Consider the following 17,433-nt stretch of genomic DNA (forward strand, 5'->3'; position numbering starts at 1 on the left):
TTCTTGCGTGTAGTCAGTAGCTAACATCGAGTGTGTAGAACAAACGATTTGGTTGTTGATCGCAGTTGGCCGCCAAGACTTATGGACTCGTTGCCGGGCCAACACTGGATTGTTGTTGTTGTTGTGGAAAAGCGAATCTTTATCACCTCACGTTTTCTTCGCAACGCCACATTTGCGGTTTGTTTGGTTTGGCAGATGCTAAATTTTCCTCCCGAAATGTTTTTCCCGTGTCGGTGCAAGATAAATGTCGAATAAAAATGAAGCAAATAATGCCTTTTGTAACATCTGGAAACACTGTTTTGCACAGGAGAAATACGAGGGGGATGACACTTTGTTAGCTTTGGATTTGCAAAACTCCGAAAACTTCAAGAGTGTGGACCCCCTAGCTTAGCGTCATTGCTTGGTTTGACATTTCGCGTCAACTGTCAAAGAGGCAGTGTCGTCAAATTATATTCTTTGTCCACAAAGAAATGCTAATCGCTTCGCCAGACCTGCTCGCTGGAATTTTCCACTAGATAAGATCGTCCCGCGAGTCTGACGTCTGGCCTACTCCGATCCGCACAGAAAGGCCAGATGGCCTGATCTTAAATGCACGGCGACGGCGTGTGCAGAGAACAACACTCGTCCGCGCGCAAGTAAATGCAATCAATTCGAGCTAATCTGGCAGAGTTCTCGAGAAAATTTCATTTCAGCATAAATAGCTCTAATGATGGCCGCGGAGCGCGGTCCGGTTTAATTTCTTCTCCGTACTTGACGATCGTAGTAAGCGAGCTCGCGAATTGACAGTGATGGATTTACGCGAGCGAAACACCCCTCTCCATCAGAGTTGGCCGCGGTGTTTTGGCGAATCGGGAAGCTCAGGCTAGATTTAATGAACCTGCTTTTGTTGATGTTCCGTACCGCGTCTAGCGGCAGATTGGTCCAAAATGCACTCAGCGCTGACGTTTGACGTTTACGCTAATGGCGCTCTGCGATTGTCTCGAGGGCTACGCCAAATTGGCATCATTTGCGTGGAATTGGCTAGCCCCTCGCGCGCTGTCAGTTACCTCTTTATTTGTAAACAATCGCGCACTGGGTGGAATTGCAATTTCTTTGCGCGAAAACAGGAAGTCGAAGCCGAAGTTGCATAAAACATCCTGTTTTGGTTGACAGCCCGCGGAGAATAATTGACAATTAAAAACAATCAACCGTGCGCCATCTTTATTGCGTGGGACGTGCCCGGCTGTCTAGCTGTGGGGAAGTCGGTGAAATTCGCAAAGAGGTTATCAGCTTGCGGGATCGGGCTGGCAGCACTGCTGCCACAGGAAGAGGACCCCGCGTGACCAGAGGTTTACGACCTGCTGAACTTCTCGCCGCTAATGAGTCGTAAAATATTGAAAATTAATAAAATTTTAGAGTCACTTGCGCAGTAGGCGAGCACCAGAACGCAGGAAGTAACGTTTAATGGCTTGCTTCGATCGTCGCGTTTGTCAACGGCACACTTGAAATGTTTCTTCTCTCTCTCTTTCTGTCTTTACCACTTGAGGAAGCGTTCCTCTTTTTATGTAATGGAAATAAGCTTCTTTCTCTTCCCCTTTATCAATCGTGTCTTCGTCGAGTAATTAAGCGGCAGAACCAGACGAATTAATATTCATAAACTGGTGTGTGCGTGCCGTACAAAGATGGCACTTCCGGGCCGCCGCGAGTTCTTCCTAAAAGCTAACCGGCCTACTTTTCTTTTTTCGAATTTCCAGAACCCCAACAATGGCAGCTGTCAACGATGACGACGCCGCCATCTTGGATGCGCGAACCAACACTAGTCGACCGGCGGTCATGTACAGTAGTCATAGCAATAGCACTAGTTCCGTAAGCCTACTAGGATTAGCGAGCCGCCGGCTGCGATGGGTAGTGGCCGCGGTGACCCTGTGCACAGTATTGTCCCGGGTGGACGCCGTTTGCGAGCCGGACCGCTGGTGGAACCCGGAGCGGTCCGAGTGCGTGCCCTGCCGGGTGTGCGACGAGCAGCAGCTGGTGATGCGACCCTGCCAGGAGTACATGGACACCGTGTGCGGCACCATGAAGGACCTGGACATGGACCTGGCGCAGTTGGCGCGACCAGAGGAGAGCGGAGCGGACCAGCAGCGGCACTGGAAGGAGGTAGGTCACAAATCATATGAAGATAAAAACAATTCAGAAAAAAACAAACAAACTGGCAGCACTGCCAGTCAATTTTGACAGTTGCAAACACGCTCCTTTAAACTCAATCAAATCTAAACCAGAATCAAATGTGATTAAAACAAGTTAAGCGTGTATTTTGACTGCTTACTTACAGTGCTGCCAGTTTTGCAAACAAATTCAAAAATTACAAAAAATACAAAAATTACAAAAATTACAAAAATTAAAAAAATTACAAAAATTACAAAAATTACAAAAATTACCAAAAATTACCAAAATTACCAAAATTACAAAAATTACAAAAATAAGGCTTTCTAGCCCCAGTGAAAAAAATATAGTTTAACCCAAAAATGACGAACTCTTCGTCACAGTGTCCTGATGCAAACAAAGACCGGGCTCGAGCTGTCACAGCTCTGCGAAATATGTTGGCTGACATATCGGGCGGTGAGTCAAAAAACCCAGCTAGAAGTCGCCTGACAAAAAACTTTTGCTAGAAAGAGATAGGAAACCTGATGCAAACAAACGTCCAGCTGTGATGTAAACATACTTTGAATGTGTTGGTAAATTTCTGACTAGAAAGCCTTATTGCAAAAATTACAAAAATTACAAAAATTACAAAAATTACAAAAATTACAAAAATTACAAAAATTACAAAAATTACAAAAATTACAAAAATTACAAAAATTACAAAAATTACAAAAATTACAAAAAATACAAAAAATACAAAAATTACAAAAATTACAAAAATTACAAAAATTACAAAAATTACAAAAATTACAAAAATTACAAAAATTACAAAAATTACAAAAATTACAAAAATTACAAAAATTACAAAAATTACAAAAATTACAAAAATTACAAAAATTACAAAAATTACAAAAATTACAAAAATTACAAAAAATACAAAAAATATAAAAATTACAAAAATTACAAAAATTACAAAAATTACAAAAATTACAAAAATTACAAAAATTACAAAAATTACAAAAATTACAAAAATTACAAAAATTACAAAAATTACAAAAATTACAAAAATTACAAAAATTACAAAAATTACAAAAATTACAAAAATTACAAAAATTACAAAAATTACAAAAATTACAAAAATTACAAAAATTACAAAAATTACAAAAATTACAAAAATTACAAAAATTACAAAAATTACAAAAATTACAAAAATTACAAAAATTACAAAAATTACAAAAATTACAAAAATTACAAAAATTACAAAAATTACAAAAATTACAAAAAATTACAAAAATTACAAAAATTACAAAAATTACAAAAATTACAAAAACTACAAAAATTACAAAAATTACAAAAATTACAAAAATTAAAAAAATTGCAAAAATTACAAAAATTACAAAAATTACAAAAAATACAAAAAATACAAAAATTACAAAAATTACAAAAATTACAAAAATTACAAAAATTACAAAAATTTCAAAAATTACAAAAATTACAAAAATTACAAAAATTACAAAAATTAAAAAATTACAAAAATTGCAAAAAATTATAAAAATTACAAAACAAATTACACAAATTACAAAAAATACAGAAGAATAATTTAAAAATATCAACAATTTCTTCCTTCTTCCCCTTCAGGAACGCCGGAAAGACGCCGCCCATCATCGCTTCCACAATGGCCGCGACCAGCGGCACCAACAGCAGCACTCCCAGGGCCCGTCCAGGCCGGAGAACACCGCCGACATCATGTGGGACTGGCAGGCGGCGTCCCTGCTGCTGGCCATCATCGGCTGTCTGTTGTTCTTCTTCGCGGCGGCCATCATCGCGCTCAACCAAACGCGCCAGTGGAAACGCATCGAGAAGCACTTTGACGCCGGTAAGTTGGCAGCACTGCCGATCAGCTGTCAAAGTTTTGTATGAAAAGCTCTTAATCGAGGAAGGAATTGCAAGAAATGGATGAAAACAGGAAGTTTCAACTAATTAATTTGTTAAATTATCATCAATCTTGGTTGCTTTGGTCATAAACCTGTCAATTTTCGTCAATTTATCGACATCCGACCGAAATTGGCCCAACTTTTCCCGGCCCGGCCTGCTCGGATGACTTTTTCCAACTTTTTAGCAGCCACTTTAGTGCGACGGTCCGCGAAAAAATGGCCACTTCCACGTGTTGCGACGCGACGGCAGCCGGAACGGATCCCAATTTGGCAGACATTTTGGCCTCGGTCGGTCGGTCGGTGTCAAAAACTTTCCGCTGCCGCTGTCGACATAAATAGTGTAAATTGCCAGTTGTTGGGATGGATCGATGGACGGAAAGACAGATGGATGGATTGCGGCTCTTAGTTTTGGTCTGTTAATGTGGCTCTTAAATGGTCAAACATTTGGATTTTGGAAATTTTGTCAAATTTAAAACAGAAATTTTGGCAACACTGCCGCTTCGAGCAAACTGTCAAAACGCAACCTAAGAGTTGATCAAAGTTTGGTTTAAAACAAACACAAAAAAATTAATTAAGCATTTTGGGAATACTGCTTCTTCAATCAAGCTGTCAAAATACACGCCACTTAAGAGTTACGAAAAATTGGGTTATACACAAAAAAATCTAAATTTTGTTTTTGATTTAACATGTTTACCCCCATTTAAGTGTTCTCCATCCAGGAGAACACGATCATTAATATTCTTGCCCAGCGGCCAAAGTAAACAGTCCGGCACGAGATTCCGGTTCGTTAGAAATCGCTGCCGTCATCGTAGTAGACTAGCCGACGGTAAATCACACACTCGCCGCGCTAGACGGATCTAGTGAGCGTGGTGAAACAAGCAAACCAAAAACAAGTGTGTTTTCGATAGCGCTTTTTGACAACCTGGCATCACTGCTAGCTGGAAGCTGTCAAATTTGACGTTTAAAAGTAAAGAGACTCTTATTTCAAAAAAATTCAACTAAATTTCAAGCTAAATTTTGGATTTCTTCCAAGATTTGACCGGAACTTTCTGCGCAACCGGCTGATAAACAAAACTCGTGAGCTAATGCTTCCAAAAATAAGCAACCACTCTTCAGCGGAACCATAAATTACCGCAGCTCACGGCGAAATAATAACATCCACAACTCTCAAAAAATAGTTTATTTTCTGTTCCCCTCAAATTACTTCCGCTTCTCGTAGGTTCCGATCTGTAATGTGATCACTTACACGACTTTATTACACACCCCCAATCGGCGATTGACGTTTGTCGGCACGCCGTCTTTTTCGGGTTTCCGCCCGCTCCGAAAAGCAATTCGGCGGAAGTTCAACTTCCGCCGCAAGAACTTCGCTTTTTTTCAGAACGCACAATAAAAGTGCGTGCCCCTTGGGCACGCGCCTTCTTTGATGAGCGCGTGACATTTCCAGATACTTTGACAGTTTCTTCGTTTTCTTTCCAGACATGGAAGCGCTGTCGGCGCAGCTGATGAACCATCTGTCCAGCATGCAGCAGCTCGAGAACGGGTCCATCTTTCTGGACGATGTGATCGGGCCGGAGCGGTTTCGTTCCGGCGGTGGTGGGTCCACCAGCAGCACCAGTGGCCTGCTTGGCAACAGTGGCGTTCACCACCATCACCACCACCACCCGATCGAGGTGCGCTGCGTCTACTTGGATCAGCTGTTAGGTGAGTTTGGGGGATTTTTGATTTTGGGAAAGTGTCAAATGGGTTGTGAAGTGGAAAGCTGGCAGCACTGTTTTTGGACTGTCAAAATGTGGCGGTTTTTGGGATTTTGTTTGTTTTGGTATTTTTTTATTTAATAATGGCGGAAATTTAACATTTAATTACAATTATTTTAACGAACATTTAATTTAACGAAAAACTAGCAACACATTTTTGGAGAAAAGAAGTTTCAAAACATTACACGTTTTGAATTTTTACTTTGCTTTGTGTAAAATTGTATGTTTTTGCCTTTCTTACTAAAGAAAGGTATAGGTTTTACTTTAAGCCAAGACGTCATTTACAGCTTCGTAAATATGTCGATTCAGCATGAATTTTAAACCGAAAAATCGCTAAAAAATCACACTGCATCGATTTTCGACGCTCTATCGATTCACCTTGACAGAACTCGTCTATCTCGAACCCTCGAATTTTGAGAAAATAAATTCCGTGGAGGTCGAGTGATGTTCGTATGTGGTAAAATTTTGCAAAATTTTGTGTCGCGCCGTTCTCAGCTCCCATAAATCCGATTTCGATTCTCCTAAATGCAGATGAAAGCTAGTGTGCTGAACCTGGGCGAGTTGCCGCGCAAATTTCGAATTATCCATCTGTTTTCGGATGCGGCCAGACTTTTCCAGAAAATACACAGTTTTCAAATGAAAACACGGTCAAAATATTTCATTTTCATACCTTTTATTTATCTCAAAAATTGCATTTTTTGAGCCCTACAACCTCCCAAATTTTCATCCAGATTCATAATATGGTTCTGGAGTTAGAGCCGTTTGATTGACCTACCATAAGAAATAAAATCCCTAAAAAAAGGTAAAAGCCCACCTGGTGACCTTCGCCAACATTTTTCATTTCTGATTTTATTCGAAATTTCTTGCTACATTCATAGTACAGACCATGAGTGAGCATCTGAAACAAATTCGACATCGATCGGCAATCCCGATCAATTTTTAGAACGATTTACTTTTTGCCTTTCTTACTAAAGAAAGGTATAGGTTTTACTTTAAGCCAAGACGTCATTTCCAGCTTCGTAAATATGTCGATTCAGCATGAATTTTAAACCGAAAAATCGCTAAAAAATCACACTGCATCGATTTTCGACGCTTCGTCGCCAAGTCGACAAGTTGTCAAGTTGAGCTTCGAATACTGGCGCGAGAATGCTGGCGCATATGTTTCGGCTCGACTTATACTCGTTCGTAGTAGCTTGTCTACCGATGTTTCCTTCAACATGTAAGATATCGTAGCTTTTCGGTTTCTTTTGCTTTGTCCGTTTTTGCATAACTGTCCAATGTTTATGCAGAAACTTTTTTGACATAGGACATTCATCTGGGTACAATCAATTTGTTTCCCGTGTGCTCCTAAAATCGCCTTTAAGTAGGCTTCATTTGTCGTGTCGTTTTATTAAACAGAGTTCATTGGATTCCAATAGGAGCTTTCGAAGCTTCTAAGCTTTATATCGTTTTCAAAGTTTTCAATGCTCGCGACGCCAATGGCTATCTACCTAAGGTATTGCGATTGAGTGTGTAGTGGTGCGGTTGTAAAAATATCTATCTCTGACTCTCTCACTTTCGTAGACGCTGAATGGCAAGCTTCCCACTGTGCTGTTAACTCGGTTTTGCTTTGCGCCTGCTTTGTTCGGTTTTTGGGCTCGTATCAAAACTAGAAAACCAAAACCGCGGTGTGTGTCGTCACTTGCGCATTGGAAGCTAAGAATTTGTACGATTAAAAATATTCGATAGGTGAAAATTGCGTTTTCAATTTCTTTTAGAAAACACATCATTAATAATACCTTGCTTTCATCATAAGATTTTTTGTATCAAGTCGATGTTGTGAATTGAGAGAAGTTATATTCTTTAGTAAGAAAGGCTCTATCTCACCCCTGGTGGGATTAAATCGGGTTTTTCTCTCACAAAACAGTGTCTGTAAAACCTAACAAATTTGAAAACTAGCAACATTGATTTTGAGTTGATAAATGGAGCCTAAAATTTCAAAAGGGCACATAACTTTTGTAAACAATAGTGTATCCCTTTCACTCGAATGATAGTTTACATAAGGTGTGAAAGGGACACACTCTTGTCTAAAAAAATTATGTGCCCTAATGAAATGGCAAGCATGAAATGTAAAAAAATTGCTCAGTTATCAACAAACCCAAATCTACTCAGAAATTAGAAAACTGGGCAGATTTGAGTGAATTTTACTCAATTTTGTTGAATTCAATCAAAACAATGTAAATGGGCCAATATCGAAGTGTAAATAAAGAGTTTATCCTGCTCACGTCAGTTGATGTTTACATTAGAAACGAACAGGATAGACTCTTTGTTTACACTTTGACATTGGCTCAATTACATTGTTTTGCTAGAATTTTGTGTTAAAACTGCAATCTGACAAATGCCTGGTGCGGCTTTGACGAAAACTGAGTGATTTTAAACCTGTGTGTAGATTCAAATCTCTGAAACCTGCACACACATTCAAAATCCCTCAGTTTTCTTCAAAATCGAACCTACTGAGAAATGAGTTAATCTGTCAGGTTTGAGTAAATTTAACACACAATTCAACAATATTGAGAGAAATTCTCCAAGATCTGAGTGAAATTCAATCTAATCTGACAGATGCCCCATTTTTTCTTAATTGTAAATAGGTTTGAGAGAGTGTAGATTGTGTAAAAAATGAACTTAAATTAAGTACACCCTCATTTAAATCACACAGCGTGCGTCAAAATTTGGGTGAATTTCAATCAGTTCTTGCAGAGTTAAATTATACTAAATGTGTTAATTGGCATCAAAACTTCCTTATAAAATTGGGTTTAACAGGGGTGCTCAAAGTTTTTGGATGCCGGGCCAAATTTCAAACTCAAATGAGCTTGCGGGCCAAATTAAAAAAAAACAATGAAAAATTAAATTGCGTTATTTTCATTTAAAAGACTAAAAAATATATCTATATATTACTTGAAGTTTTTAAAAATATTTGTTATTTTTTGAACATTTTCGTTATTAAAAAATATATTTAAAAAAATAGGAAATGGAAGTTTTCCATCAGATTTGTTGATTTAATTTTTGAAGCTATTTGAAAAAAGGATTTTAATTGAATGTACATGTGTTCTCATTGAAATTTTAAAGTTTTTTTTTCAAATTTGAAAATGGCGACATGAAATCTGTGGAACTGTTCATCGAAAATTCACTAAAATCCAAATTATTTTTGAATAAACCCGAACATGCTCAACATGATTCTAAACGCAGAGAAATGCATTTCAAATTGATTTCAGCTAAATTTTGTCTGTCTGAATGAGATGGTAGTCAATCAGATTCGTTATCCAACTGTCATGAGTTCGAATCCTGAGGTGGAAGATTTCTAAGTGCAAAGTAAGTTTGAACACAGTTCATGAAAAGGGTTATTATGACTTTTAAATTAATATGTAATGTTTAAATTTTTGGATTTATTACAGTTTTCTAACTAAGTTAAATTTGAAAGTTTCATAAACATTTCCATAAATATTTGATAAAAATAATTTTGATATTTACTTATTTAATTGAAATTGTTTAAATTAGAAAGATTTTTGAAAAATATATTCATGTTGTAAAATGGGAATCAAAATATGGATAAATCATCAGTTTTATATTAACACCGAATAAAAAAAAGAAAATAAAACAGTTTGAAAATAAACCTTTATTTGAAGAAGTATTAAATCATTCGATAAACGGGCCATTTAACATGATTATTCAAAATGGGTCCGCGGGCCATACTTTGGTCACCCTTGGTTTAACGAGACTGAAATAAATTTCGGCAGCTAGCTCAAAAATTTAACAAATCGAAAAACCACTTGGATTTAAGAACTATCAAAACAATGCACCTTAGTTTGTTAAAAATTTGCAAAAAGTGAAATCAATCGAAAAACTTGCAACACTGCCTTCGATTCGGGAAATGTCAAAACATTGCACGTTTATGGGATTTTAATAAAGTTTGTATAAAATTTGGACTTAACTTGGAGCAACAACAGTACCTTCGACCATTTTTTATTTTTTTTTTATATGTTTAATGGATTTAAAAAAGACACACATTTTGAGATATGATCCAGCCCGAACCAAACATATTTTGCAGTGTTGCCATTTTTTGTAAGAAATATTTTTTTTCATTAAGAAAAACTGTCCAAAAAAATTAATTAATTTTTAGATGCAAAATCGGATTTCAAATCAAATGTAATGAGGAATTTTGAATGTTTCAAGTCTGAAAATATATTTTTTCGACACGTTTAAATGTTTCCCTGAAAAAATATTCAACACATTTTAAAGTTGCTGAATTACAGTCACAAAAAGAAAAAGAAATAGAAAAACTGGATTTTCGGTTATCACCCAAAAAGCACTCAATTTTCAAATGCCGTTATCTCAGCAACTTTTGATCCGATTTTAAATAGCAGAAAATAAAACAAGTTTTCCTAAAATTATATATTTTTTTAAATTGCCAATACTGTAGAATATGTTTTGCCCATGCTGGGTCAGGGCTCTAAAATTGTCAGACGTTCAGACTGTTATTTAAATTTCAAAAATAATGTTTTTGCTCTTATTAATTTGAACGAAGCAGTGATGCCAATTAGAGAAAAGTGAAACGAGTGGCAACTGTCTTGATGAGAAATGTTAAATTCTTTTTTTTTCTAATCTAATCTAATCTAATCTAATCAGACCCTAGCGTAGCCAATCTTTCGAAGGAATCCTGGAGAGTGCCTTAGGTTAGATGACGCCTAGCACTCTTCTTGTTATTTAAATGTTAAAATCTTTTTTTTTGCGATTTTACTCAAATTTGTTTAAAGTTTAGAGTAAAATTTAGGATATATTTTTTTCGAAAACAACGTCACAATTCACTCAACAAAAAGAATCGGAAAACTAGAAACACTGCTTTTGTGTTCAGAAATGTCAAATCAACGATTTTTTTTGGGGTTTCGCTCATGTATTTGTTTGATTTGTTTACAAATAGAGCCCAGTTTTTCGTAACATTGCTTCTCATCTGCATACCATGATTTACCAAAATAAAGACATTTTTTCGAAACAGTGTCGCAAACCTATCTAAAATCAAGCGTCAACTCAACCACCTAGTTCAATCTAGATCATCGCTCTATGATCCGAGGCCGCGATGTCTGTCCCGAGAATAAACGAGGTCTTGGCCAGGTGCTCGCCATGTCAGCGCTAATCTGAGTGCGCGAAAATCTATTCTATTTGGCCGCGGCGCGGTTTTGGCCGGTGCCCATATGGTTTGACATGCCGAGCACATAACCTCATTGAGGACAACCATCAAAGACGATGGGGCTCTCTCGAGTCCGGAATGCACAAGCAAACACAACAACTGGCGATCGATTTATGTCTGTTTGATGTCTGTGGTTGAGCTACTGGGAATTGTAATGGGAGGAGTTAGGGTGGTTCCTTAATTTTATTTTTAACAATTATCACTTTGCATTCGCGTCGCAAGCGACGCAAATAATGCCATTTTCGGCCGCTGCATCGTCTGCATACCAAATGTTTTTTTCGGTTGCATTTCTGCCGAATTTGACATTGTCACCTTGTGTCCACCTCGCATTTTTGGCTGCCTTCTCGTCACGTACGGTGGCACGGATCGGCTTGAAATTTTAACCTGTTGTTCGTCCCGAGTGAGCACGCAGGAAAACTGCTAAAACAACCGAATAAATCACCCGTGGCGTAAGATCCGTGTAAGTGTGTGTATGTTTAAAAATGGCGCGCCAAAACCACCCTTCAAACAACTCGACTTATCACTTTTTAGGAAATCTTACGCGACTCGATGGTTTTATTGTCTTGTTCCATTCATCAAAACGAGGCAAACAAGTGCGTCGAAAACTGTTTTAGCACAAAAGCGCGCGCGAGCTCGCAAAGACGTGAGTGGAATTTTAAATCTGTCAACTTTGCGACGAACTAACACCCTTTTTCGTCCATCCGTCAAAGCCGCAACTTCGGAATGTCACGCGGTGGAAAATTTTGCAGCCTGCGGACCAGGAAAAAAGAATCACGGAATCGCGCTGCGTGAGAAAACCTATTTCCACCGGCGCTGTCAAAACAAACCATTACGCCCGTAGCGAAGCTTCCATCAAGCGGCGCCAGACGCAACACAGGAATCGGTCTTTTGAGGTTAATTAGTGGGCCGCCAGCGGCGGCACCGGTTGTTTGTCCATCATTTCTAATGGATTTTTACCATGATTCTGCTCTGAAGGTTCTGGTTTGCAGAACCGTTTTTTCTGCAATCCTTCTTGTTTATGCTGGGAAGGTAAACAAGCAAGTTGATCTCTGAACGATTAAAGATTTTTTTTTGTTTCTTGATCAAAGCCAACAATGATTTTCCAGATTCTCAATTGTATCCATTGGGTTAGCACTAATCACTTAGTAGGTTTCAATTTATCGTGTAGCTGTCAAATTTTAAACCCTTTGGAAACTTGCTCATCAACTTAGTACTTAGATTTCGTTAGAACCAAATTTACACAGCAACACAAGTTGAATGTTTCAAGGTTGAAAATTTGGTTGGTTAAATATTACCTCTTTTTTGGGTGATTTGCCAAAATAATGTTTAAAAATGTGAAATTCAACAGAAACTGATGTAAATTTTACTACTTCTAGATGTAAAATTACACTTTTTTTCGATACAAAATCTAAAATTCTAAAATACTCAGAAATCTAAAAAAATCTCTAAGTTTTTAAAATTCTAAAAAATCTTATAATTCTAAAAATTCTAAAAATTCTAAAAATTCTAAAAATTCTAAAAATTCTAAAAATTCTAAAAATTCTTAAAAATTCTAAAAATTCTAAAAATTCTAAAAATTCTAAAAATTCTAAAAATTCTAAAAATTCTAAAAATTCTAAAAATTCTAAAAATTCTAAAAATTCTAAAAATTCTAAAAATTCTAAAAATTCTAAAAATTCTAAAAATTCTAAAAATTCTAAAAATCTAAAAAATCTAAAAATTCTAAAAATTCTAAAAATTCTAAAAATTCTAAAAATTCTAAAAATTCTAAAAATTCTAAAAATTCTAAAAATTCTAAAAATTCTAAAAATTCTAAAAATTCTAAAAATTCTAAAAATTCTAAAAATTCTAAAAATTCTAAAAATTCTAAAAATTCTAAAAAATCTAAAAATTCTAAAAATTCTAAAAATTCTAAAAATTCTAAAAATTCTAAAAATTCTAAAAATTCTAAAAATTCTAAAAATTCTAAAAATTCTAAAAATTCTAAAAATTCTAAAAATTCTAAAAATTCTAAAAATTCTAAAAATTCTAAAAATTCTAAAAATTCTAAAAATTCTAAAAATTCTAAAAATTCTAAAAATTCTAAAAATTCTAAAAATTCTAAAAATTCTAAAAATTCTAAAAATTCTAAAAATTCTAAAAATTCTAAAAATTCTAAAAATTTTAAAAATTCTAAAAATTCTAAAAATTCTAAAAATTCTAAAAATTCTAAAAATTCTAAAAATTCTAAAAATTCTAAAAATTCTAAAAATTCTAAAAATTCTAAAAATTTTAAAAATTCTAAAAATTCTAAAAATTCTAAAAATTCTAAAAATTCTAAAAATTCTAAAAATTCTAAAAATTCTAAAAATTCTAAAAATTCTAAAAATTCTAAAAATTCTAAAAATTCTAAAAATTCTAAAAATTCTAAAAATTCTCAAAATTCTAAAAATTCTAAAAATTCTAAAAATTCTAAAAATTCTAAAAATTCTAAAAATTCTGAAAATTCTAAAAATTCTAAAAATTCTAAAAATTCTAAAAATTCTAAAAATTCTAAAAATTTTAAAATTTCTAAATTTTTTAAAAATTTTTAAAATTTGAAAAATTCTAAAAATTCTAAAAATTCTAAAAATTTAAAAATTTAAAAATTCTAAAAATTCTAAAAATTCTAAAATTTCTAATTTTTTTTTAAAAAATCTAAAAATTTGAAAAATTCTAAAAATTCTAAAAATTCTGAAAATTCTAAAAATTCTAAAAATTCTAAAAATTCTAAAAATTCTAAAAATTCTAAAAATTCTAAAAATTCTAAAAATTCTAAAAATTCTAAAAATTCTAAAAATTCTAAAAATTCTAAAAATTCTAAAAATTCTAAAAATTCTAAAAATTCTAAAAATTCTAAAATTCTAAAATTCTAAAAATTCTAAAATTCTAAAAATTCTAAAAATTCTAAAAATTCTAAAAAATCTAAAAATTCTAAAAATTCTAAAAATTCTAAAAATTCTAAAAATTCTAAAAATTCTAAAAATTCAAAAAATTCTAAAAATTCTAAAAATTCTAAAAATTCTAAAAATTCTAAAAATTCTAAAAATTCTAAAAATTCTAAAATTCTAAAATTCTAAAAATTCTAAAATTCTAAAAATTCTAAAAATTCTAAAAATTCTAAAAAATCTAAAAATTCTAAAAATTCTAAAAATTCTAAAAATTCTAAAAATTCTAAAAATTCAAAAAATTCTAAAAATTCTAAAAATTCTAAAAATTCAAAAAATTCTAAAAATTCTAAAAATTCTAAAAATTCTAAAGATTCTAAAAATTCTAAAAATTTTAAAAATTCTAAAAATTTTAAAAACTCTAAAAATTCTCAAAATTCTAATATATCTAAAAATTGTAAAAAATATCAAAATTGTTAAAATTGACAAAATTATCAAAATTGTCAAAATTGACAAAATTGTCAAAATGGCAAAATTGTGAAAATTATCAAAATTGTCAAAATTGTTAAAATTGTCAAAATTGCAGAATTGTAAAAATCGACAAAAAAATCAAAATTTTTTAAGTTTAAAAACTTCTGAATACAGTCATCCCACATATTCGGAACGGTTTACAGATCGGCAAATGTTCAACAAATCATAGAAAATCGTTAATTGAATATAATGATTTGCTTTTACCTCCATGTGAAAGCTTTTCTTGCGATCTTTCGATTGATGTATAGACATACCATACCAAACAGCTTAGAACACCATACGCGGTGCCCGTGCTGTATCAAGAAGGTTGTTCCATGTTGCTCGGTTCTGGGCTGCAGCTCGCCAGTCTCCTAGGTTGCAGATCTTTCTTAGGTCCGCCTCGATCTGATTACCCCATCGTGCACGCTGCGCTCCTGCTCTTCGGCCAGTGCCGCCATCCGGTCGCGCGCGGTCAAAGAGCATCCTGACAGGATGGTCTTCATCCATCCTCGCGACATGGCCGGCCCACCTGAGCCTCCCGATTCTCGCCAGGGTGACGATGGTCGGTTCTCCCAGCAGCGCGTGCAGTTCGTGGTTCATGCGCCTTCGCCACTCGTTCTGAGCTGTACGTACTCCACCGTAGATCGTTCGCAGCACCTTCCGTTCGAAAACTCCAAGGGCTCGTTCGTCCTCTTGCCGCAGCGTCCAGGTCTCGTGGCCATAGAGGGCAACCGGTCTAATCAGTGTCTTGTACAGGGTCAGCTTCGTGGCACGTTGCACTCGATCAGATGTCAAGGTTTTCCGTAATCCAAAGTAGGCGCGATTCGCGGAGTGGATACGAGTCCGGATCTCTAAGCTGGTGTCGTTGTCGGCCGTTACCAGCGATCCCAAGTACACGAATTCGCTCACCTCCTCCAGCACATCGCCATCCACAGCTAGAGGGGTGAGTCTTGGGGGGTCAACGTCCTTTGAGCCCCTCCCTTTCATGTACTTTGTTTTCGTCGTATTCATGGCCAATCCAATTCGTCCTGCTTGCGTCTTTAAGGCGGTGTAAACCCTTTTCACCGTCTCTAGGTCTCTCGCTATAATATCAATGTCGTCCGCATAAGCAAGAAGTTGGACTGTCCTGTTGCAAATCGTGCCTCTCGTGTCTATACCCGCTCTTCGCACAACTCCCTCAAGTCCGATGTTGAACAGCGCATTGGATAAGCCGTCACCTTGTCGTAACCCTTGATGCGATTGGAAGGGGTCCGCTAGCTCCCCTGCCACTCGCACGTGACACATCACACGATCCAAGGTAGCCTTGATCAGCCGAGTCAGTTTGTCCGGAAATCCGTTCTCGTGCATGATCTGCCATAGCTGTTCGCGGTCGACTGTATCGTACGCTGCCTTGAAATCGATGAAGATGTGATGTGTGGGCACGTTGTACTCACGGCATTTCTCGAGGATCTGCCGGAGCGAGAAAATTTGGTCCGTGGTGGCCCGAGCGCCAGTAAACCCCGCTTGATAGGGGCCCACGAACCTCCGTGCGTACGGTGTCAGCAGACGGCAGAGGATCTGGGAGAGGATTTTATAGGCCGCGTTGATAAGCGTGATACCGCGGTAGTTGCCGCAGTCCAGCTTATCGCCCTTTTTGTAGATGGGGCACACGACACCATCCATCCATTCTGCTGGTAGTTTCTCCTCCCTCCAGATCATAGAAATCACCAAGTGGATCGCCCTCGCCAACTGCTCTCCTCCATATTTGAAGAGCTCACCGGGTAACCGATCTTTACCGGCGGCCCTGTTGTTCTTCAGCTGCCTGATCTCCTTCTTCACCGTCTCCAGATCAGGTGCCGGGAACTGTTCGTCGGCAGCGGGCGGTCCAAGTTGGGCTTCAAAGCCGTCTCCATGCGCTACATCGCCGTTGAGGTGCTCGTTGAAGAACTGCTGCCACCTGTTCAACACCTCGCCTTTGTCCATAAGAAGGTTTCCCTCGGCGTCCCGACAAGTGTTGGCTTGCGGCGCATAGCCTTTGCGGGACCGGTTAACTTTCTCGTAGAACTTACGCGTCTCGTTCTGCCGGAACAGCTGCTCCATTTCGGCGCGATCGCGATCTTCCAGCTGGCGCTTCTTGAGCTTGAAGACCGTTCTCTGCTGTTTCAGCGCTTGTTTGTATCTGGCCACGTTCTCATCAGTTGCAGCTCTCAGCTTCACCGCATAAGCTGCTTTCTTCTCGTCAAGTAGCCGCTGGCACTCCTCGTCGAACCAGCGTTGCTTTCCAACTCGGACCGTACTACCTAGCGCGGCTTCAGCGGCACTGCCGATGGCCGAGCATATTCTGCTCCATCCATCGTTGAGCGAGGCAGCGCCGAGTTCCTCCTCCGTTGGCAGGCTCGCTTCCAGCTGCTGCACGTAGTGCTGAGCCGCAGCCGTGTCCTGCAGCCGCTCGGTGTTGAACGGCGGTGGGAGCCGGCTCCGTCGTCGGTGATACGTCGTCGACAGTTTTGAGTGCATGCTTGCACCCACCAGGTAGTGGTCCGAGTGGATGTCCGCACCGCGGTACGTGCGGATGTTCCGTATGTCCGAGAAGAATCGGCCGTCGATGAGGACGTGGTCGATTTGTGTTTTTGTTCGTTGGTTAGGCGATGTCCAGGTGACTTTGTGGATGTCTTTCCGGGGGAAGAATGTGCTCCGTACCACCATACCGCGGGAGGCTGCGAAGTTGATGCACCGCTGGCCGTTGTCGTTCGTGACGGTGTGCAGGCTGTTCGGCCCGATCACCGGCTTGTACATCTCCTCCCTTCCTATGCGGGCGTTCATATCTCCGATGACGATCTTGACGTCCCTCTGCGGGCAGCTGTCGAACTTCTGCTCCAGCTTCGCGTAGAACGCTTCCTTCTCGGCATCGGATGATTCCTCGTGTGGGCAATGTACGTTGAAGATGTGATAGTTGAAGAAACGGCCTTTAATCCTCAATCTACACATCCGGTCGTCGATCGGCTCCC

At 37.4% G+C, this 17,433-nt stretch overlaps 1 protein-coding gene across 1 annotated transcript in view; it reads left to right on the forward strand.

Annotated features, from left to right (window-relative positions):
- The first annotated feature begins 1,178 nt into the window (after positions 1 to 1,178).
- LOC120420220 (tumor necrosis factor receptor superfamily member wengen) overlaps positions 1,179 to 17,433 on the forward strand; it is a 33,036-nt gene continuing 16,781 nt past the window's right edge. Inside the window, exons 1-4 of the mRNA XM_039583208.2 lie at positions 1,179 to 1,365; positions 1,734 to 2,136; positions 3,760 to 3,997; positions 5,532 to 5,756. Coding sequence (XP_039439142.1) covers positions 1,744 to 2,136; positions 3,760 to 3,997; positions 5,532 to 5,756 — 856 coding nt within the window. The 5' untranslated portion in view covers positions 1,179 to 1,365; positions 1,734 to 1,743. The remainder of the gene's footprint in view (positions 1,366 to 1,733; positions 2,137 to 3,759; positions 3,998 to 5,531; positions 5,757 to 17,433) is intronic.

This window comes from Culex pipiens, chromosome 1 (genome assembly GCF_016801865.2).
Source record: "Culex pipiens pallens isolate TS chromosome 1, TS_CPP_V2, whole genome shotgun sequence".
Classification (NCBI taxonomy): domain Eukaryota; kingdom Metazoa; phylum Arthropoda; class Insecta; order Diptera; family Culicidae; genus Culex; species Culex pipiens.